At 45.5% G+C, this 23,837-nt stretch overlaps 1 protein-coding gene across 1 annotated transcript; it reads right to left on the reverse strand.

Annotated features, from left to right (window-relative positions):
* Positions 1–2,097: 2,097 nt before the first annotated feature.
* Positions 2,098–14,170, reverse strand: Slc10a1 (solute carrier family 10 member 1). Its single transcript, XM_004649296.2, has 4 exons — positions 13,815–14,170; positions 5,773–5,983; positions 3,831–4,009; positions 2,098–2,305 (listed from the first exon to the last, which is right to left on the reverse strand). The coding sequence occupies exons 1-4, from the start codon at positions 14,168–14,170 to the stop codon at positions 2,098–2,100; spliced, it is 954 nt and encodes a 317-aa protein (XP_004649353.1).
* Positions 14,171–23,837: the final 9,667 nt, after the last annotated feature.

Here is a 23,837-nt window from a genome sequence, read left to right on the forward strand (position 1 = left end):
ACAATACATGGGTCTTTCTATATGGAGTGAGGTAGTAAAGAACACTGAAGACAGTCTGTGTCCATCATTAAAAGGGAAGGGTCAAGAGTAACAACTTTTTGTGACATTTAAGATGAGCTGCTATGACCATTAGCTCGAGAAATAAACCGTTATTATTTAATTTCGCCTCTGGGATCTTTCAAAGTGCATTGTATTCCTTTTTAGGTTTTGAGTACTAAAAATTCAGGGTATTGCCCCTCCAAGGTCATTCTTGGTCTTTTTTGGATCAAAACTTTAAACCTAGATTGCAGCTGATTTCCCTACATTTGTAAAAGGTTATGTCATTAAGTAACAAATAACTTTTATTTCTGAGATAAGCGTCAAACGGGGGCTTTTTTCCAAAACAAATTTTTGAACCAAAGCTTATAAAGTCGTTCTCTAATGTCATATTTTGCAACATGGCTTTGCTTTTGCCTTCTTGATAACCAAGATTATAAACTTTATTGATAAGCTCAAGGTTATATCTTAAACTACATTGCAAAAGGCAAAGACAATTGATATTTGCTAGTATAGTATAATGAATTCCACCAGGGAGAGTTGTGTATTTCTCTTAGGGTGTAACTCATCCTTAGAGTGAGGCCTCATGTAATTTTTTTAATACTTTATTATTTTACGTGAGAGTGGAGGTGTGTGTGAGAGACTTGCCACATGGCAATACTACGGTCTCCAGCTAGCTTCTGTAATTCCACTTGAGAGACATGTGCGCCACCTAGTGTGCACCTGTGTCACCTTGCATGGCTTACGTGGGACCTGGACAGTTATGTGGCTCTTCAGGCTTTGCAGGCAAGTGCCTTAATCGCTAAGTCATCTCTCCAGTGCCTCATGTAATTTTATGGGAAGAGACAAAGGAGCTGGGTGACTAGGGAAAATAAATTAGAAAACAAATGCATCTTAAAGTAAGGTTGAGTTATGTTTGCCTAGCTAGTCACATGCAAATTCCTGGGTTTAATTCCCAGCTAGAAGACATGGCTGTATGTATATGCTGGTGTTTTGCTTGGAATCCCACACTGGGAAGGCTGAGGGCAGGATTATGAGGTTTTTTTGTTTGTTTTGGTTTTTTGATGTAGGGTCTCCCTCTAGCCCAGGCTGACCTGGAATTCACTGTGGAGTCTCAGGGCGGCCTTGAACTCAACAGCAGTCCTACCTCTTGCCTCCCAAGTGCTGGGATTAAAGGTGTGCATCACCACACCTGGCAGGAGTATGAATTTTTGAGACATTCCCCCCACCCCCACAAGATACACAGCAAGGTCAGGCCAGCCTGAGCTACGTATTGAGACCCTATCTTACAGAAAAAGCCAGTAGATTGTGAGAGGAGGGGGTTATATTAGTGCTGTATAGTATGTGCTTTTTTTTTTTCCCCTTGAGGTAGGGTCTCTCTATCTAGTCCAGGCTGACCTGGAATTCACTCTTATTCTCAGGGTGGCCTTGAACTCATGGTGATCCTCCTACCTCTACCTCCTGAGTGCTGGGATTAAAGGCATGCGCCACCCCACCCGGCTGTATGTGCTTTTTAAAATCAAGTATTTATTTGTAAGGAGAGAGAATGGGCATGCCAGATCTTCTAGCCACTGCAAATGAACTCCAGATGCATACCTCACTGTGCATTGGCCTTATATGTGTACTCTGGGAATTGAACCCTGATGGTTAGGTTTTGCTGGCAAGCGCATTAGCTGCAGAGCCATCTCTCCCACTTTCTTTATGGGAACAGCAGAAGTGCCAAGGACTCTGGCCTGGCTGGAGGACCAGATAGCTTAAATCTTCAAGGATGTAGGTGCTTCCCAAACTTTGGGGAGTGGAGGCACAGCACATGTACCTCAGAACTGTTGTATGTTTAAAGCATTTGTGTCCTATTTCTTTACAGTGGTCCCTTGAGATAAATTCGTACATCACAGTTTGATTTTCCCAGCTTGGTGTTAAGGGGGTAGTCGTGGCTCTTGAAGGTCTCTTGGATTCCTTGGTGCTACCCTGGTTCTCAGTGACTCGACAGGAGTTCAAGTCTGCTGGAACCAGTTGTTGGTAGTTCAGGTCCATGTGGGAACAATACTGAAGAGGAGTGATTCAGTACTCACCCTTGGGAGGCTTGAGTTTCTCGTAGCATCGGAAGGTGATGATGAAGAGAAACCCTTCTGCGAGTTGGAAAATCATGTAGAGCAGAGGAAAGAAGAAAAGTGGTCCAATGACTTCAGGCGCAAAGGTCACATTGAGGATGGTAGAACAGAGGTGAATATTTTGGAATCCTGTTTCCATGCTGATGGTGCGTCTACACCTGTGGTTGATGAGAAACAATGTATTCCCAGAAGACTCACAGAGCACCCCTCCTGCCTTCCACATGCTTTAGGACATTACAGTCCATCATAGGAAGATGGAAGGAAGCCAGAGTTTGAAGCACACGTTGGTTTACGACAAGTCAGGGTGAATCTGTCCACCAGTCTGGCTCTATGGTGATGGAAGATAAAGGAAGTTAGGAGGCTGTTTTGTTTGTTTTTGCTGCTAGGGACTGTACCCAAATCTTGTTCCTCCCAGGGAAGTGCCCTACCTACTGAGCTACATCCCACAGCCCTGATGAGGCTTGTTGAGTAGCTTGGAAATTCATGATTTGTCTGCTGTTGTAGAATTGCCAAATTAGTTTGAAGAACTGTCTCAGTGAGGGATGAAAGAATGAGAGTGTTACGCCAGCCCTGTTAAGACAGCTATACTTTGAAGAGAAAAGATAGTTTGAAGCACCTGGAACCTTGTTCTAAGTTTCTAAGCTTAGGCATCTTTAACTCCAGAACTTGGGATCGTTACCAGGATGAGCCTCGTGTGTGTGGAAGATATTTTCCTTTCCATTTTACGGGTTAAGTGAGATATTTATATTTAGTAGATACACGTTTATTTAATTCCAAGTGTGTTGAAATAATTGTCTTAGATAAAGCACAGACTCATAAACGTACACAGTAGTTGGATCTTGAGTAGCATAAGCTTAATATTGGATTTTTTTTTTGAAAATTGTGTTTTGAAACAAATTCACTTGTCTTTTTTTTGTGTAGGGGGTGTTCTAATATTTAGGCTTCTGGGTATTTGTCAACATGGGATGAAAAGATTGGGAAGTCCCTGTATTACACCGTTGATGGGGAATCCAGTGTTCCCCATAGCACACGTTGACTCTTCTCAAATAGTGGCTGTGTTTGTGAATTGAGTTGCACAGTAGCTGATAACCTAGCTACTTAAAATTGTAGTGCCGCTTAGGAGAGCTTTCACCTGCTGGTGCTCTTCTCAGAACTAAAGCCTAGGAGCAAAGGTGAGAAAAGAGTAGCATGAAGCTACCTCAGTGCCACTACCAGGGAACTCTGCAAGAGGTGGGGTCTGGACACTGAATGGGACAGACTGCCATTTCCTTAGAGTGTTTAATGTCTGGGTTTAATTTAGACCTAACACCCATTCAGTATCTTCCCCACTATTGCTTGTCTCTCTTTTTTTTTTAAGTTTTTTTTTTTTTTATGAGAGAGAAAATGGGCACACCAGGGCCTCTAGGCTCTGCAAATGAGCTCCAGATACATGTGCCACCTTGTGCATCTGTGTTATGTTGGTACTGGGGAATCATACCTGGGTCCTTGGGCTTCACAGGAAAGCGCCTTAACCGCTAAGCCGTCTCTCCACTCCCCACTTATTCTCAATAGTCGAAGAAGGTTCCTTGTTCACTTGGTGTCACTGAATATATGTTAGAGAATTTCCTAGATTTTAGATCCCTATCCTTTTCTGAAAAGACTGAAGGAGGCCTTCGGGACAGTGGGGTGTAAAACCATACCTACCTTTCATTGAGTTGGAAGAGAGCAGAGAGAATGTAGCCCAGCAGGAAGCCAATCAAAGGCATCAGGGAAGAGGTTGTCAGTAAGTGTGGTGTCATGACAAACAAGATGCTCTTGCCCACATTGATGACAGAGAGGACTGTGATAGCCACACTGAGGAAGAGAGTGAGAATCATCCCTCCCTGGATGTAAGGACAAGAAGAGGCCGTTAGAAGCTGGGTGTGGTGACACATGCCTTCAGTACTAGCTAAGGTAGAAGCACTGAGGCCAGCCTGGATCTACAGAGAGTTCCAGGTCAGCCTGGGCTAGGAGACCCTGCCTTGAAAAAAGCCATTAGAAGGTTGGGAATGGGAATAAGATGGGACACGGATGGGGATCGTTTCACCTCCTCCTGCGCCCCCCCCCAGGTAGGGTCTCGCTCTAGCCCAAGCTGACCTGGAATTCGCTGTGTAGTCTTAGGCTGGCCTTGAACTTAGTGATTCTCCTGCCTCTGCCTCCTGAGTGCTGAGATTTAAGGCATGTGCCACCATGCCTGGCTTAGATTTTTTTATTTATCTTTAAAAAAATACTTTATTTTCATTTATTTGAAAGAGAGAACGGACACTCCAAGGCCTCCAGTCACTGCAAATGAACTCCAGATCCACAGGACTACCTTGTGCATCTGGCTTATGAGGGTCCTGAGGAATTGAACCTGGGTCTTTAGGCTTTGTAGGCAAGCAACTTAACTACCAAGCCATCTCTCCAGCCCCTTATTCACCTTTTTTAAAAAAAGTAATTATTTGCAGCCGGGCGTGGTGGCACACACCTTTAATTCCAGAACTTGGGAGGCAGAAGTAGGATGACCGTGAGTTCAAGGCCACCCTGAGACTACATAGTGAATTCCAGGTCAGCCTGGGCTAGAGTGAGACCCTGCCTTGAAATTAAAACAAAAAATAATTATTTGCAAGCAGAGAGGTATAGAGAGAGAGGGAGCGAGAATGGGCATGTTGGGCCTCCAACCTCTGCAAACAAACTTCAGGTGCATGCTCACTGCATTTGGCTACGTGGGTCCTAGAGAATTGAACCCAGGTCATTAGGCTGTGGAGGCAAGTGCCGTAACTGCTGAGCCATCTCTCCAGCTCTTATTTACTCTTTTTTTTTTTTTTAAAGGAAATGACTGCTGAGTATATTCTGTTTATTGTTTATGATTTACACTGAACATGATGGGCTGGGTTTGTTTTTTTTTTAAATGAGCGAGGGAGTGAGGAAGAGAAAGTTGGCATTCCAGGGCCTCCAGCCACTGCAATCCAACTCCCAGATATGTGTACCACCTTGTGCACATGTGCAACCTTGCACACTTGCATCACCTTGTGCATCTGGCTTAGATGGTACCTGGAGAGTTGAACATGGATCCTTAGGCTTTGCAGGCAAGTGCCTTAACTGCTAAGCCATACCTCCAGTCTTACTTGCCTTTTAATAAGGAAGGAACCTGTCAAGAAAAAGCCTGTGATTTGGATGGATGTCCCTCAGAGGTTAATGGCTAGGTCCCTGGGGTGTTGCTATTGGAAGGTGAGGTATGTCCTTGAATGGGCATGTGGGGCTCTCACAAATGTGAGCGCTGCCTCCAACACGCGCTTCCTCTACAATGAGTCACTGTCATCATATGCCCAAAGCAATGAAGCCACTTAATAATAATGGACTTGGACCTCCAGAACCATGAGCCAAAAGAAACATTTCTTCCCAAGTAACTTGTCACTGCATTACCATGCTTTTTTGAGGTTTTTTTTTTTTTTTTTTTAGGTAGGGTCTTCCTCTAGCCCAGGCTGACCTGGAATTCTCTATGTAGTCTCAGGGTGGCCTCGAACTCACGGATCCTCCTACCCCTGCCTCCCGAGTGCTGGGATTAAAGGCATGCGCCACCACACCTGGCTACCATGTTTCTTTATAATAGGGTCCGTGTTCTTACCTTCATGATGTAGGGTACATATTGTGGCCGTTTGGATTTGAGAAAGATCCCTATGGAGCAAGGAATGAGAACCATGACCAGTGATACCATGATGCCTCCATAGGGCACTTTGTCCTTCAGGTCCCCATCGTAGATCCCTCTGGAGTAGATGTACAGAAGGAGAGGCATCATGCCCAAGGCGAAGAAGGTGGAGCAGGTGGTCATCACAATGCTGGGTGGGACATATGGAAGAAGAGAAACAAGAACCATTAGCAGGGTTGGAGAGATGGCTTACTGGTTAAGGTGCTTGCCTGCAAAGCCAAAGGATCTAGGTTCAATTCCCTAGGACCCATGTAAGGCAGATGCACAAGGTGGCTCATGCATCTGGAGTTTGTAGTGACAAGACCCTGCCACACCCTTTCTATCTCTCACTCTCTCTCAAATAAATACACAAAATATTTTTTTTTGAAAGAAAAAGGTGCTGGGTGTGGTGGCACACGTCTTTAATCCCCGCACTTGGGAGGCAGAGGTAGGATCACCATGAGTTTGAGGCCACCCTGAGACTACATACTTAATTCAAGGTCAGCATGGACCAGAGTGAGACCCTGCCTTGAAAAACCAAGTAAATAAATAAATTAAATAAACGGTATTTCTAAAAATAAAAATGAGCTATTAGCAGACTTGCTGCATGCCTGCTTAGTGTGTGTCAGGCACTATACTAAGTGTTTCGCACCATTTTCTTAGGCAGTAAGCACACCGATGTTCCCTTTTTGCTTATAAAGAAGCTGAAGGCTGGGCTGGAGGGATGACTTAGGCATTAAGGCATTTGCTTGCAAAACCAAAGGACCCAGGTTCAACTCCTCAGGACACGTGAGCCAGATGCACAAGGGGCGCATGCGTCTGGAGTTCATTTGCAGTGGCTGGAGACTCTGAGTGCCCATTCTTTATCTCCTCTTGCAAATAAATAAATAAAAATATTAAAAACAATAAAGCTGAGGGCGGCAAGAGTTTTCATTTGACCCAAGATCACACAAAGTCCTTAGTGGCTGATGGAAGCCTGTTCCAACTTCCTTTCTGCATGCTTCATTGACTAAAGAATGTTTTTTTTTAAATTCAATTTTATCTTTAATAATACCTTTGTGCTTTGAACACCTGTTGTTTGCACAACCTATTTTGAAAACTGTGATCCCGTCACTCTGACTACAGCCCTTGGTGGTGTGGGGTCGCGTGAGTCAGCGTTGCTGAATGGCACAGTGTGGAGCACAGCTGTGTGGCGATAGGCACTGATGCTATGTGGCAGAGACAGTCTTTTGAAGCGAGTGACATGGAGGTAAAAAATCCCACAGAAGAAACCTGCTGGGGGTAGCTGAGTGGTAGAGTGCTTGCCTGGCATGCATGAGGCCTGGGTTTTGTTTCTCTGCATACACATACCAGGATTAGAAGAGCTGTAAAAATGCTGGAGCAGGAAAACAGTGGAAACGGAACTGAAAGGCTAAAGCAGGGGAACAAGCAGGAATTACTCAGATTACAAGAAGAATGTGGGGCTGGAGAGATGGCTTAGCGCTTAAGCGCTTGCTTGTGCAGCCTAAGGACCCCGGTTCGAGGCTCGGTTCCCCAGGACCCACGTTAGCCAGATGCACAAGGGGGCGCACGTGTCTGGAGTTCGCTTGCTGTGGCTGGAGGCCCTGGCACGCCCATTCTCTCTCTCGGCCTCTTTCTGTCTCTCAAATAAATAAAAATACCAAAAAAAAAAAAAAATGGATTTCATAGATGCAGAAAAACAAGACTAAATGTTACATGATAAATATTTAGCACATTAACAGCATTTACTAACAACTTAAGAGTGACGGGTAGTCTGAGGGATATCTGACAAAAGGAATAAAGCAGCATTACATGTTATCTTTTACAGCAGGAGTAATCGAAAATGCACAGTGCATGTCATCACCTCTTAACACATTATACAGCAAGAAAAATAGAAAATACATAGAGATGGAAAAAGAATAAAACTTTAATATTTTGGCTAATGATAAGGTTGTTCATAAACAAAACTTTCACTGGGCATGGTGGCGCACACCTTTAATCCCAGCACTCGGGAGGCAGAGGTAGGAGGATTGCCGAGAGTTTGAGGCCACCCTGAGACTATGTAGTGAATTCCAGGTCAGCCTGAGCTAGTGTGAGACCCTACCTCGGAAAACTGGGGAAAAAAAAAGTTTTCATTATAACTAATAAGAAAATTCAGAGTTCTAAAAATGAGCAATAAAACAATAAATTGGAATTTGATATGCCATTAATAAACAACAAATTATTTTTTTAATAGATCCAAAAGGTTGTAAGATCTTTACTGAAGAAACTGAAGCCAGGCGTGGTGCCACACACTTTTAATCCCAGCACTGGGGAGGCAGAGGTAGGAGGATCACTGTGTGAGTTCCAGACCACCCTGAGAATGCATAGTGAATTCCAGGTCAGCCTGGGCTAGAGCAAGACCCTACCTCAAAACACAACAACAGACTGAATAGAAAAATATGAAAGAAGGCCTAAATAAAGCAAAGGTAAGGGCTGGAGAGATGGCTTAGTGGTTAAGCGCTTGCCTGTGAAGCCTAAGGACCATGGTTCGAGGCTTGATTCTCCAGGGCCTACGTTAGCCAGATGCACAAAGGGCCGCACACGTCTGGAGTTCATTTGCAGTGGCTGGAGGCACTGGTGCGCCCATTCTCTCTATCTGCCTCTTTCTCTCTCTGTCTGTTGCTCTCAAGTAAATAAAAATGAACAACAAAAAAACAATTTAAAAAACCCGAAAAACAAAGGTAGGGCTGGAGAAATGGCTTAACAGTTAAGATGGTTGCCTGCAAAGCCTAAGGACCCAGGCTTCTAGCCACTGCAAATGAACTCTGGATGCATGCACCACCTTGCATCTGGCCTTTATGGGTACTGGAGAATCAAACCTAGTTCCTTAGGCTTCACAAGCAAGTGCCTTAACCTTTCCAGCCCTATTTATTTTATTTTTTCGAGGTAGGAGCTCACTAGCCCAGGCTGACCTGGAATTCACTATGTAGTCTCAGGGTGGCCTTGAACTCATGGCAATCTTCCTACCTCTGCCTCCCAAGTGCTGGGATTAAAGGTGTGTGCCACCACATCTGGCACTTAAATAAAATTAAAAAAAAAATTATTTACTTGAGAGAGACAGAGTTAGACAGAGGGAGGAGAGAGAATGGGTGCACCAGGGTATCCAGCCACTACAAATAAACTCCAGACATGTGTGCCATCTTGTGCATCTGGCTTATGTGGGTCCTGGGGAATCAAACCTAGGTCCTTTGGCTTTGCAGGCAAATGCCTTAACTGCTAAGCCATCTCTCCAGCCCAAATAAATATTTTTTTAAATTTTTTGTTCATTTTTATTTACTTAGTTGAGAGCGACAGAGAGAGAAAGAGGCAGATAGAGAGAGAGAAAGAGAATGGGTGCACCAGGGCCTCCAGCCACTGTGAACAAACTCGAGATGTGTGGGCCCCTTGTGCATCTGGCTAACGTGGGTCCTGGGGAATCGAGCCTTGAACCAGGGTCCTTGGGCTTCACAGGCAACTGCTCAACCACTAAGCCACCTCTCCAGCCCCCAAATAAATATTAAAAATAAAAAAGCTGGTGTAATGGTGTACACCTTTAATCTCAACACCCGGGAGGCAGAGGTAGGAGGATCACCGTGTGTTTGAGGCCATCCTGAGACTACATAGTGAATTCCAGGTCAGCCTGGGCCAGAGTGAAACCCTACCTTGAAAAACCAAAAAAAGGGCTGGAGAGATGGCTTAGCGGTTAAGCGCTTGCCTGTGAAGCCTAGGGACCCTGGTTCGAGGCTCGATTCCTCAGGACCCACGTTAGCCAGATGCACAAGGGGGCGCATGCGTCTGGAGTTCGTTTGCAGTGGCTGGAGGCCCTGGCGTGCCCATTCTCTATCTGTCACTCCCCCACTCTCTCTGTCACTCTCAAATAAATAAATAAAAACGAACTAAAAATGTTTAAAAAAACCCCCCCCCCCAAAATATGTGTATATCTTTATTTATTTGAGGGGAGAATGGGTGCACTAGGGCCTCCAGCTGCCGTAAACTCTAGATGTATGTCCCATTTTGTGCATCTCCCTTTATGTGGGCACTGGGGAATCTAAATCAGGTTGTTAGGATTTGTGGGCAAGTACCTTAACTGCTAAGCCTTCTCTCCAGCTCCTTATTTAAATTTTATTTATTTATTTATTTGAGAGCGACAGACACAGAGAGAAAGACAGATAGAGGGAAAGAGAGAGAATGGGCGCACCAGGGCTTCCAGCCTCTGCAAACGAACTCCAGACGTGTGCGCCCCCTTGTGCATCTGCTAACGTGGGACCTGGAGAACCGAGCCTCGAACCGGGGTCCTTAGGCTTCACAGGAAAGCACTTAACCGCTAAGCCATCTCTCCAGCCCCAGCTCCTTATTTAATTTTGAGGAGAGGAGAGTGAGCATGGGCACGCCAGGGCCTCTTGCCACTGCAGTTTAACTCCAGACACACATATGCCACTTTGTGCATCAGCCTTTACGTGGCTACTGAGGGATTGCTCCAGGCCCACATTTTTCTTTTTCTTTTTTCTTTTTTTTTGGTCTTTTTGAGGTAGGGTCTCATTCTAGTCCAGGCTGACTTAGAATTCACTGTGTACACTCAAGGTGGCCTCGAACTCATGGTGTCCCACCTAACTCTGCCTTCCAAGTGCTGGGATTAAAGGCGTGCACCACCACACCCGGCTGTTGTTTTATTTTTAATTTTATCATATATATCAAATCATATATATCAAATATATACACTACATATATATGCATACATACAGATAGATAGGTAGATATGAATGAATGATACTCTTCTATACTCTCGCCCCTGCTCCTGTTTCCCTGGGCCCTCCTCAGTGGGGTTATGGATCCACTGTGGGGTCCTGAAGGCCTCAGTCAGTCTCTATGGGGCAGTGGAGGACTGCACCTCAGGGTATATCTATCCACTCTGGCTCTTACAATCTTTCTGCCCCCTCTTCTGCAGTGTTCCCTGAGCTATGGCAGGCCTATTAGCAGTCTAATTTAGTGTCCATATTTGTTTTTTATTCATTTTCTCTTCTACTCATTTTTTTTTTTTTTTTTTTTTTTTTTTTTTGGCTTTTCGAGGTAGGGTTTCACTGTACCTCAGACTGACCTGGAATTCACTATGTAGTTTCAGGGTGACTTCTAACTCTTGGCAATCTTCCTACCTCTGCCTCCCAAGTGCTGGGATTAAAGGCGTGCACCACCACATCCAGCTCTTTTATTTATTTAGTTTTTGGTTTTTCGAGGTAGGGTCTCGCTGTAGTCCAGGCTGACCTGGAGTTCACTATGTAGTCTCAGGGTGGCCTCAAACTCACAGTGATCCACCTACCCCTGCCTCCCAAGTGCTGGGATCAAAGGCATGCGCCACCATGCCTAGCCTGGTTCTTTATTAAAAATATTTTAGGGGCTGGAGAGATGGCTTAGCGGTTAAGCGCTTGCCTGTGAAGCCTAAGGACCCTGGTTCGAGGCTCAGTTCCCCAGGTCCCACGTTAGCCAGATGCACACGGAGGCGCACGCGTCTGGAGTTCGTTTGCAGAGGCTGGAAGCCCTGGCGCGCCCATTCTCTCTCTCCCCCTCTATCTGTCTTTCTCTCTGTGTCTGTCGCTCTCAAATAAATAAATAAATAAATAAAATTTAAAAATATTTTAGAAGCTGGAGAGATGCTTAGCAGTTAAGGCATTTGCCTGCAAAGCCAAAGTCCTAGCTTGACTCTCCAGGACCCACATAAGCCAGATGTATAAGGGGGGGGTGCATGCTTCTGGAGTTTATTTGCAGTGGCTGGAGTCCCTGAGCACTCTTTTTCTCTGCTTCTTTCTCTCAAATAAATAAAAAATATATTTTAAAAATATTTTATTTATTTATTTGAGAGAGATAGAGAAGGTGGGGGGAGAGAGTGAATGGGCACGCCAGGGCATCCAGCCACCTCAAACGAACTCCAGATGCATGTGCTATGTGCATCTGGCTTACGCGGGGCCTGGGGAATTGAACCTGGGTCCTTTGGCTTTGCAGGCAAGTCCCTTAACCATTAAGCTGTGTCTCCACCTCCTTATATTCTTTTTTGTTTTGTTTTTTTTAAAAATTATTTATTTATTTATTTGAGAGCGACAGACACAGAGAGAAAGACAGATAGAGGGAGAGAGAGAGCATGGGCGCGCCAGGGCTTCCAGCCACTGCAAACGAACTCCAGACACGTGCGCCCCCTTGTGCATCTGGCTAACGTGGGACCTGGGGAACCGAGCCTCGAACCGGGGTCCTTAGGCTTCACAGGCAAGCGCTTAACCGCTAAGCCATCTCTCCAGCCCTTGTTTTGTTTTTTGAGATAGAATCTTAGGTAACACAGGTTGGCCTCAAACTCAATATATAGTATTGGCTGACCTTGAACTCCTGATATTTCTGTTTTCACCTTCCAGATGCAGGAATTATAGGCATATGCCACTCTGCCTAGCCTACTTAAGTTCTTTTATTTTTGAGACAGAGCCTCAAGCATTCTTCTACCTCAGCTGCCTTAGTAGCTGGAACTACAGACACGTGCCTCAGCACCTAGCCCCTTCCTGCCGAGAGCATTATATGGGACCTGCTTTTAAGTGTGCATGCACTCTATTTGAGGGGCTGGTTTTGAGATCTTGTCAATGGAGAGTTTGGAGACAAACTCTGAGGAAACTGAAGTGGGAATCTTCTGGAAATCCCATTGGCTTCCAGCTTGTCTTGGTCAGGCTTCTTATGTTACAGAGGAAGACTTGTGGGAATGCTTGGGTTGTATCAAGATTTGTTGTATGCCTTCAGCCGTTGGTTCTGGGCTTTGCTATGGGCCCAGTGGGTTAAGGAGAGCAGAGAAACTTGGGAGATGACAAGGGCAGTCAAGGGAGGCCAGTTCCTAAGCACCAGGTTCTGGCAAACCCTAATTTATATGCTTGGTCTTTTCATTTAAAAATCTGCCCCATGGACTGATTGTGTAGCCTAGAGGTAGAATACCTGTCTAGCATGAAAGAGGCTTTGGGTACCCCAACCCTGAAAATAAAAATGGACCCAGTGTCACTTTGCGTCACTACGAAGGGTTTCTTCATTTCTTTTCTCTGTCAAGTTCAGCCAGGGGTGGGGAGCTCACAGACCAAGCAAATGAACTTTGATGTTTCACCTTGGTATTGTGTAGTGTCTCCAACTGAGGACAGACCAGAGAGTATTGGCTTAGGGCTGAGTTTCTGCTACTGAGGTCTCTTCAGCCACAGCAGGGGCTGCTGAAGCAGGCTGAGGGCACCTCCTCTGGCAGGCGTTGAAAGCTATAGTCCCACCCATGTGGAAGGACAGATGCCCACCTGGCCCTGAATCAGGCTGGTCAGGCGAGAGGCCTTGCTGCTTTCTGCTCGGGCTGTTCTGGGTCAGGGCCATTGCTGGTCTTCTCCCTAGCCTAACCTGGGCAGGTGCTGGGACCTCCATTGTACCTGAGGTGCCTTTGGACAGAAGTATCACTATATCTTATGGGGTTGGGTGGTGGTATTGTGTCAAAGCCCAGACACTGGCAAGCACCTTTTGGAATCCTGCCTCCTCCGCATGTACAGGAATTTGACAGGCTTATCTGGTTCCCTGGACAATGTCCACGCTCCATCCTGCCATGCCTCCTTTCAGATCTTAAGCCTCAGAGCCAGTAACTTCCTCCTTAGGTGGATACCATTCTCCAGGGCTCTTTGGTCAAAATCCTATGCTCCTTTAAGGCAGTCCTTGTGCTCCAGTTGAGACACTTCTGGGTACAGTACAAGAGTGCCCAGGCTGCCCCTGGATCAGCGTGGCACCTTTGTGCTTAAACCAAGGTGGACCCCAGCCCCTACATCAAGCCTAGCACAAGTCTTTGGCAATAAATGCCATCCCCCAGTCTGCCCTGAAGCCACCCAACTCCCGCTCCCTTCCTCTCTTGGCTTAGTCCAGTTCTTTCCCTAGATCTCGTCATCTCCAGGATGCCCCCTCCTCGCCACCAGGCCTACCTGAGGTTCATGTCCCCCTTCAAAGCCAGGGTAAAGACATTGGACAGGTTTCCCCCAGGTGAGCAGCCACAGATGAGGATGGCCAGCGCCTCGATGTTGGTCAGCCGGAAGACCTTGCCAAGCACAAAGGCAGTGAGGGGCATGATGCCGTACTGAGACACCAGGGCGATGATTAACCCCTTGGGCTTAAAGAAGTGGGCCTTGATCTTGCTGAACTCCATGGTGCAGCCCACAGAAAGCATGATAAGTAACAGCATGATAACCAGGATGACGCTCAGTGCCAGGTCAGTGGGGCGCTTGCCAAAGCCAGGTGGCAGGGAGAAGTTGAAGGAGGCAGACATATTGTGCCCCTCCATCCTTGCGGCCTCAATGAAGTCCTCCTTGATCCCCCTGCTGCCGCCGCCCTTCCTAGTCCAGTCCTTGTTGAATGGCTTCTTCAGTCACCGCTCACGACAAGAGTTTTCTGGACAAAATGTAGCTCTGGGCAAATAGAAAGATGATGCAACTGGCTGAGCCTCTTAACTGGCTGAGGCTCCAAAGGGAAGAGAGCTGTCTTTCCCTGCCTCGCTCATGTCCCCTGACCTCTGCGACCGCGGGCTGCCAGTCACATCCCTCCCTGCGTTAGCACCCGGCTCCTTTTGAGACTCGGGGCTTCTTCACTTCTTTGCCCTCTGCCACGCGTGCCTCACTGACTTTTTTTTTTTGTTTGGTGTTTTTTTTTTTTTGGTTTTTCAAGGTAGAATCTCAGGCACATGCCTTTAATCCCAGCACTCAGGAGGCAGAGGTAGGAGGATCACTGTGAGTTCAAGGCCACCCTGAGACTCCATAGTGAATTCCAGGTCAGCCTGGGCTAGAGTGAGACCCTACTTCGAAAAATCCAAAAAAAAAAAGCAGGAAATTGTGCCTGAGTCTGTGAGAATCGTGCCTCATCTTTCACCCCAGTACCAGGATTGTAAGTGTGAGCTGCCATGCTCTGCGTAACGAGGCTTTCTGTATCCACGCCGCTCTGGCCCTGCCTCCCTGGCACTTACATTCCCAGTTCAGCCTCTCTCTGTCTCTTTTCTTCCCTGTCTCTCTTTCTCAAATAAATTTTAAAAAATTTAAAAAAAAAGTAGCTGCTGAGGGAGCAGGAGGCATTTTCCACTGTAAGTTGCATTTGCTCTGGCAAGTGCTCCCCCGCCCAAGTTCATGCAGGCAACGTGATTAAACTCAGTGGGTCGCAGAGGGACAAAAGATGTCACAGCAGAAGAGGGACTAGTTGGGAGAAGAAGAAGGAGTTCAATTGGAAGGGTGATGGAGCAGGAGCAAGAGAAGGTAATGGGAGGAAATTATGATAAACAACAATTATGCACATATAAAATTGTCAATAAAATAAATAAGAACAACAAACAAAACCTAAATGTAGGTAAATAAAATGATTGCTCCAATAAGTGTTCTTAGCTTCTCAAAAACAAATAAACGAAAAAAAAAAAAAAAAAAAACTCCCATCACTTGGTAGGCTTCCTTGGACACCATTCCTAGTTTTATTACTGTCTGTGTTTATGTATGCATATGCATATGCATGCATGTGTGTGGGGGTATATATACATATAGAGAGCAGAAGACAACCTCAGGTCATCCCTCAGGCATACTGTCCACTTTCTACAAACTTCTTTTTATTGACAACTTCTATAATTATAGACAATAAACCATGATAATTCCTTCCCCTCCTCTACTTTCCCCTTCACAAATCCACACCCCATCATATCCCTTCCCCCTCTCAATTAGACTTTCTTTTTTATTTTTTGGTTTTTCGAGGTAGGGTCTCACTGTAGCCCAGGCTGACCTGGAATTTACTATAGGGTGAATTCTCAGGGTGGCCTTGAACTCACGGCAATCCTCCCACCTTTGCCTCCCGAGTGCTGGGATTAAAGGCATGAGCCACCACGCCCGGCTCAATTAGACTTTCTTTAATTTTGTTGTCATCATCTTTTCCTCCTATTATGAAGGTCTTGTGTAGGTAGTGCCAGGCACTGCGAGCTTATGGACATCCAGGCTATTTTGTGCCTGGAAGATTGTCCTTTTTTTTTTTTTGAGATAAGGTCTCATTGATCTGGAACTTTCCAAAAAAGCTAGACTGGCTGGCCAGTGAACCCCAGGGATCTACCTGTTTCTGCCTTCCTAGAAAAGGGTTTATGAGCTCATGTGTCACTATACTTGGCTTTAAAAAAATATTTATTTATTTGGGGGAGGGGAGAGAGGCAGATAGAGAGAAGGGCGCACCAGGGACTCTAGTCACTGCAAACAAACTCCAGATGCATGCGCCACCTTGTGCATCAGGCCTACGTGGGTCCTGGGGAATCGAAACTTGGTCCTTTGCAGGCAAATGCCTGAACCACTAAGCCATCTCTCCAGCCTTACACATTTTTTTTTTTTTTTAATGTGGCTTCTGGAGATGGAAAGAGTCCTCATAGTTGTGAGGCAAGCACTTTACCAACTGAGCTATCTCAAGTTTGTTACCTTCACTGAGAAAATTCTTTCACTAGCTATCCTAGAATCGCTCAGGTTGTGATGATTTCCACACTGTGCTTCTGCACCATCCAGCCTGGGGAATGGTGAGGTCGGTGGAGTGCAGGGGAGCTCTACCCTGAAGTGCTCTGACCCCCCACTAAGAATTTAAGTAAACACTTCATGGCCAGATGGGAGCAAAGTCCACTGGAAGGCAGAGAGCAGAAGTGCTCATGGGGTTAGATGTTCTCTCTCACATTGATTTCCTTAAGCTTACACAAATTACATGGGCTGATGTTAGAGGTGACAGAAGATAAAGATAAGCACGGCATGGAAAACAAAAATCTCGCCACGCAGAAATTGTCTCTGGTCTTCCTGTTGTACAGGTACTTCTGAGACTCCCTAAATGCTACTCAGTATTTAATCAAAGAACTAGAGACAATTTTAGCCACATAAAACCACCATAAGCAAATGTACAGGCAATCCTGGGATTGGCAATAAGCCTGTGGAGACTATCAGCTCATGAACACGTGTGTCTCTCAGTTGTCCTCAAACTGAGCCCCTCCTTTTGTCCTTGGCTGTTTATTCCCAACTGCCAGTGTGTCCTGGGTCAGAAGGCTGGAGCCTTGCAGACTCCACCCCTGGCTGGAGGCTCAGAAAGAGTCCTGGGCATGCCCAGCCACCTCCCCTGGACAGCATAGGCTGTGCAACATCCCAGTGTGATTCCAGGGCATTTTGGATTATTTTAGCACTTGTGTTTTTGTTATTGAGATATGACAAAGCAGGGCTGGAGAGGTGGCTTAGCAAGTAAGGCATGTGCTGACAAAGCCAAAGGACGCAGGTTCAATTCCCCAGGACCCATGTTAGCCAGATGCACGCGTCTGGAGTTCATTTGCAGTGGCTGGAGACCCTGGCACGCCCATTCTCTCTCTCTCTGTCAAATTAAAAAAAATATTTAAAAAGATATAAAAAATAGGTTTGGAGAAATGGCTTAGCAGTTAAGGTATTTGCTGGCAAAGCCAAAGTACCCAGGTTCAGTTCCCCAGGACCCACTCACATACAGCCAGTTGTACAAAACGGCACACGCGTCTGGAGCTCGTTTGCAGCAGCTGGAGGCCCTAGTATGCCCATTCCCCCACTCCATCTTTTCTGCTCTCCTCTATCTCCATCTGCTTGCAAATAAACAAATAAAAATATTTTTCAAAAGATGGGAAAAATACTTCCTAATAGAAATACTTTCCATTAAAAGGCAGGATAATGTCAAATATGATCTTCCCACATCCCTAGCCACAAGGTCCTGCATCCTGTTGCCCCTTGCTTGTCTGGTTGGTGGGTTCTTGCATGCTTTTAGAAGAGGCTTCAGAGGACCCAAGAGAAAGATGCAGAGGGATACTTAGTTTCCCAGTGGAAACTCAAGATCAAGAGGAGTCTTTTAGTGCTTTTCTTAAAAAAACAAAACAAAACCAGTCTCATGGAGCCCAGGTTAGCCTCTGTCTTGCTATGTATCTGAGGATGACCTTGAACTTCTGATCCTCTTGCCTCTGCCTCCCAAGTGTGAGGCTATAGGCATGTCCCACTTTGCCCAGCTAGAGAGGAAGGAGTCTTTCCAGCTTTCACGACCAAGGAGCGTCTGAGCTGGGTAATAGTGGCTCACACCTATAATCCAGCACTTGGGAGGTGAATCAGGAGGATCAGAATTTCAAGGTGATCCTTAGCTACACAGTGAGTTGGAGACCAGTCTGGGCTACATGAGACCCTGTCTCAAAACAAAACCAACAAGAAAAAGAAAATAGCAAAACTAAACCAAAAAGATATTTCTAGAGGGACAGAGGCAGGAGGAGCACTGCAAGTTCAAGGCTAACCTTGGTGGACATTGTGAATTCTAGGCCAATCTGAGGTACAAAGTAAGACTCTGTCTTAACACACACACACACACACACACACACACCCCAAAAAGCAAACAAAAGACAGGAATAAAAACAATTTCAGAAGACCACCTGGGTAGAGGGAGGGAAGATGGGGTGTGTGTGTATCAATGAGGTCTCTGCACTCTGTCCCCATCTTCCTGTTGAGACTGGGAACAGCCACCTCAGTAAATAAGCGTGGGAAGTCTAAGGGCAGAGAGGACGTGAGCCTAGGGACATTGGCTGATAGCCCAGCGTTCCCTCTGGCTAGTCCCGGTGGTGTAGAGATGGCTGGATGGTGTATCTGGGCAGGGAGAACCCACGTGGTCAAGTCTTTCTCCCTGAGACTCCTGTGGCCCACAGGGCCCGCCACTGGTTGGTTCTGAAGGGACTTCATGGGTAGGATGAGGAGAAGCAGGTGCAGGGTAGACTGAGGCTGGCGAGAGACTATTTTGGAAACAAGGAGCAGCCATTGCAGAGGATCTGGGCTGCCAGGCTTGAAGACCTTGGGCTGAGGGTGGGATGAAGAGGGGTTATGGCTCAGAAGCAGCTGAGGACAGAGGAACAAATAATGACAAAGGATAGGGGGCCAATGACTGATCATACTGTGGAGGTGACCTTGAATTTTATTTTCATTTTCACAGGAAACCGTTGAAGGCTTAATTTTCTAAAATTATTTTTATTTGATAAGGGGAGAGAGAGAGAGAGAGAATTGGTGTAGGAGCTGGGCATGGTGGCATATGCCTTTAATCCCAGCACTCAGGAGGCAGAGGTAGGAGGATCACTGGGAAAGATGCAGAGGGGTACTTAGCTTCCCAGTGGAAACTCAAAATCAAGAGGAGTCTTTTAGTGCTTTTCTTAAAAAACAAAACAAAACAAACAAAAAAGCCAGTCTCATGTAGCCCAGGTTAGCTTCCAACTTGCTATGCATCTGAGGATGACCTTGAACTCCTGATCCTTTTGCCTCTGCCTCCCAAGTATGAGGTTATAGGCATGTCCTGAGATTACATAATGAAATCCAGGTCAGCCTGGGCTGGAGTGACACCCTACCTCAAAAAAAAAAAAAAAAAAATTGGTGTGCCAGGGCCTTAGCCACTGCTATTGAACTCTATATGCTTGAGCTACCTAGTGGGCATATGTAACCTTGCACTTGCTTTATCTTTGTGCGTCTGGCTTATGTGGGATCTGGAGAGTCGAACATGGGTCCTTATGCTTGGCAGGCAAGCTCCTTAACTGCTAAGCCATCTCTCCAGCCCCAATGTGTGTGATCTAGTATGATCTAAATGTTTCACTGGAGGCTTTGTATTAAAATGCCTTCAGGAGCACGCAGGTTGAGGCAGAGACGATGGCAGTAATCCAGGCCAGGTGCCAACTGCTGCAACATACAATATGGAATCCCCAGGTTCATGCTGGTGGTGAGCTCTCAAAATGTGGCTGGTGTCAACTAAGATGTGAAGTAAGAGAATGTACCCTGAGTGTCAAAGACTTAGTAAAGATACAAGAAAATAAAACGTCATGTTGCTAGTTTTAAAACTATTGAATGCATGCTAAAATGATACTTTTTGACCATATTTGGTTGAATAAAATATATTACTAAATCTTTCTCTTTTATTTTATTTATTTTTATTTATTACAGAGAGGGAAAGAGAGAGAATGGGAATGCCAGAGCCTCTAGCCACAGTAAACAAACTCCAGATGCATGTGCCACCATCTACATCTGGCTTATGTAGGACTGAGGAATTGAACCTGGGTCCTTAGGCTTCACAAGCAAGAGCCTTAACTGCTAAGCCATCTGTCCAGCCCCAAATCCAAATTCATTAGCAAGATGCACAAGGCCCTCCATGATCTGACCCTGTTTCAGCATCCTCCCTCTTAAAGAGCCCAACTTTCCTTAGAAGGGAGTATTTCTTCTCTCCTGGAATATTTGGGACTTCCATGGAGTGGGTCTCAAATCCAATCAGTGAGCTGCTGGTTACCCCCATAACAGACATGCCAGTGTTGTGCTAGGGGACACATCTTGCCTGGCTGACCAGATGTGAAGCTTGAAGTGACCACTGCTGGTAAAGATTGTTGATGACTTCTCCCCTAGTAGGCTACATAGCACTTTCCAGCACTATGACTCCTCGTTAGCAGGGAGGAGGCTTCTAGCTTCACTCTAGCTTGATATTACAGCGTCCAACAGCCAAAGCATGTGGTGTCACAGCAATAGGGTCGTCCCATCCAGTGTTAGAGGATTTTCATGAGTTCAATGCCAGCCTGTGCTAGAGTGAGATGCTGTTTTTTTTTTTTTTTTTTATACTGGTCTGGAGAGATATCTCAGTGGTTAAGGCACTTGCCTGTAAAGCATAAGGGCCTGGGTTCAACTCCCCAGGACTCACATAAAGCCAGATGCACAAGGTGTCACCTGTGTTTGGAGTTTGTTTGCAATGGTTGGAGGCCCTAGTGTGCCCATTCTTTATCTGCTTCTCTCTCATAAATAATAAGTAAATAAATAAAATATTAAAAAGCAATCAATTCAGAATGGACCAAAGACACTAATTTGCCAGGAGTGGTGGAGCACACCTTTAATCCCAGCACTTAGGAGGCAGAGGTAGGATAATCACTGTGAGTTCGAGGCCAGCCTGGGATTACATAGTGAATTCCAGGTCAGCCTGGGCCAGAGAGAGAGAGAGAGAGAGAGACAGAGAGGGAGGGAGGGAGGGAGGGAGAGAGAGAGAGAGAGAGAGAGAGGGAGGGAGGGAGGGAGAGAGAGGGAGAGTCCCTACCTTGAAACCCCTCCCTCAAAAAAGAACTAATAAATTTAAGACCTGAAACTTTGAAACTTCTAGAAGAAAACAAGAGAAAACAGCACAGATAAGTACTTTCTGAGCAGGACTCCAACAGCAAAGGAAATATACCAAGAATTGACAAATGGGATTACATGAAATGAAAAGGTGAAAAGTTTAATGCACAGGTTAGGAACAATCATCAGAATGGGAAAAAAATCTTTGGCAGATACACCTAAGACAAAAAATTAATTAATTTCTAGGCAACTGTGAAAGTTAAAGGTATGAGCCACTATGCCTGGCCTTAAACTGATTTTTGTACAGGCTAAAAGATATAGATCTATTTCCATGCTTCTACACATAGATATCTAGTTTTACCTAGTACCATTTGTTAAAGAGCCTCTTTTCTTCAATGTTTATTTGTTTGTTTGTTTGTTTGTTTATTTAGAGAGAGAGAGAGAATTGGAGCACCAGGGCCTCAGTCACTGCAATGGAACTCCAGACGCTTGTGCCACCTAGTGGGCATGTGCGACCTTGTGCTTGCCTCACCTTTGTGCATCTGGCTTACATGGGATCTGGAGAGTCGAACGTAGGTCCTTAGCCTTCACAGGCAAGTGCCTTGACCACTAAACCGTCTCTCCAGCCCTCCAATGTATGTTTTTGACAGCTTTGTCAGAAGTCAGGTGGCTATAACTTTGTGGCTTTATTTCTGGGTTCTCTATTCTATTCAATTGATATATGTGTCAGTTACTTTCTCATTGCTGGACACACACACACACACACACACACACACACACACACACACAAAATCCCTGACCAGAAGCAACTTAGGGAAGGAAATGTGTATGTGTTGGTTTGCAGTCTCAAGAGAAAGTTTCCTCATGGTTGGGAGAGCATGGCAAGAGCAGGAAGCTGGCTCCCACCACCCCTCAGCGGGGAGGAAGCAACAAGCAAGAACCAGGAGCAGAGCTGGCCTGTAACACTGCAGGGCCAGCCTCAGTGACCTGTTTCCTCCTGCTGAAAGTTCCACCACGAACAGTGCCACCTCCTCACAATTAAGTATTTTCTCACACCAGGCTTTACGCTAAATGCTGCTTGAACTCTTTGGGGGCCTTTTGTGTTTCCATATGAACTTTAGGATTTTTTTTGGGGGGGGTGGGGTTTAACAGTAGGGTCTAGTGAGGCTGACATGGAATTCATTATGGAGTCTCAGGCTGGCTTTGAACTCACAGTGATCATCCTACCTCTGCCTCCCGAGTGCTGGGATTAAAGGTGTGCACCACCACACCTGGCTTCTAGGATTTTTTGTTGTTGTTGCCCTGTGAGGAATATCATGGAGATTTAATTACTTTTGGAAATATAGTCATGTTCATAATATTAATTCTGTCTATCCATGAGCATGGGAAGTCTTTACATCTTCTTTTCATTATTCAGTGCTTTTTTTTTGTTGTTTTGTTTTTTGTTTTTTGTTTTTTGTTTTTTGAGGTAGGGTCTCACTCTAGGCCAGGCTGACCTGGAATTTACTATGTAGTCTCAGGCTGGCCTCAAACTGACATCAATCCTCCTACCTCCACTTCCCAAGTACTAGATTAAAGGTTTGCTCCACCATGCCCAACTTATTCAGTATTTTAATTATCTTTCTTTATTTATTTGTGAGAGAAAGGGCAGATAGAGGGAGAGAGAATGGGTGTACTAGGGCCTCTAGCCACTGCAAACTCCAGACACATGTACTATCTTGTTCATCTGCCATTACGTGGGTACTAGGGACTCAAACCTGGGTCCTTTGGCTTTGTGGGCAAGCACCTTAACTGCCAAGCCATCTCTCCAGCCCTGAGATTTTTTTAAAAAAATTTATCTTATTTATTTGAGAGGGAGAGAAATAGGCAGGGAGAGAGAGAGAGAGAGAGAGAATGGTCATGCCAGAGCCTTCAGAGAGAGAGAGAGAGGGAGGGAGAGAGAGAGAGAGAGACAATGGTCATGCCAGGGCCTCCAGCCACTGCAAATAATCTCCAGATATGTGTGCCCCCTTGTGTATCTAGCTTATGTGGGTCCTGGAGAATTGAACCTGGGTCCTTTGGCTTTGCAGGCAAGCACTTTAACCACTAAGCCATTTCTCCAGCCCTAATTAAAAAAAAATATTTTATTTTATTTGTTTGCAAGGAGAGGAGAGACAGATAGATAGGAGAGAGAGAGAGAGAAAGAGAAAGAAAATGTGCATGCCAGGACCTCTAGCCACTGCAAATGAACACCAGATGCATGTGCCACTTTATGCATCTGGCTTTATGTGGGTAATGGGAAGTTAATTCTGAGTCATTAGGCTTTGCAGGCAAACACCTTAACTGCCAAACCATCTCTCCAGTCCCTATTTTAAAGTTTTCATTGTAGGTATCTTTCAACTCCTTGGAAGGTTTATTCCTAGGTTTTTGTTTGTTTGTTTGTTTGTTTACTTTTTTTGAAGCTAGCCAGGGCTTCTAGCCACTGCAAATGAACTCCAGATGCATCAAACACTTTGTACACCTGGCTTATGTGGGTATTTGGGAGTTGAACCTGGGTCCTTAGGCTTCACAGACAAGCACCTTAACTGCTAATCTATCTTCTCAGCCCTTGTTCTAGATTTTAAATAAATGGTCTCAGTTTTCCCTCATATCATATATTCTTGGCTACAGGTTTGTTGTATATAGCCTTTATAATATTGAGGTATGTTCTTTTTAAATATTTTTTATTTTTATTAATTTATTTGCTTAAGAGAGAGAGGGAGAAAGAGAGAGAGAGAGAGAGAATGGGCACGCCAGGGCCTCCAGCCACTGCAAACGAACTCCAGACGCGCTACCACAAGCATCTGGCTTACCTGGGCACTGGGGAATTAA

This window comes from Jaculus jaculus, chromosome 7 (assembly GCF_020740685.1).
Source record: "Jaculus jaculus isolate mJacJac1 chromosome 7, mJacJac1.mat.Y.cur, whole genome shotgun sequence".
In the NCBI taxonomy this organism is placed as follows: domain Eukaryota; kingdom Metazoa; phylum Chordata; class Mammalia; order Rodentia; family Dipodidae; genus Jaculus; species Jaculus jaculus.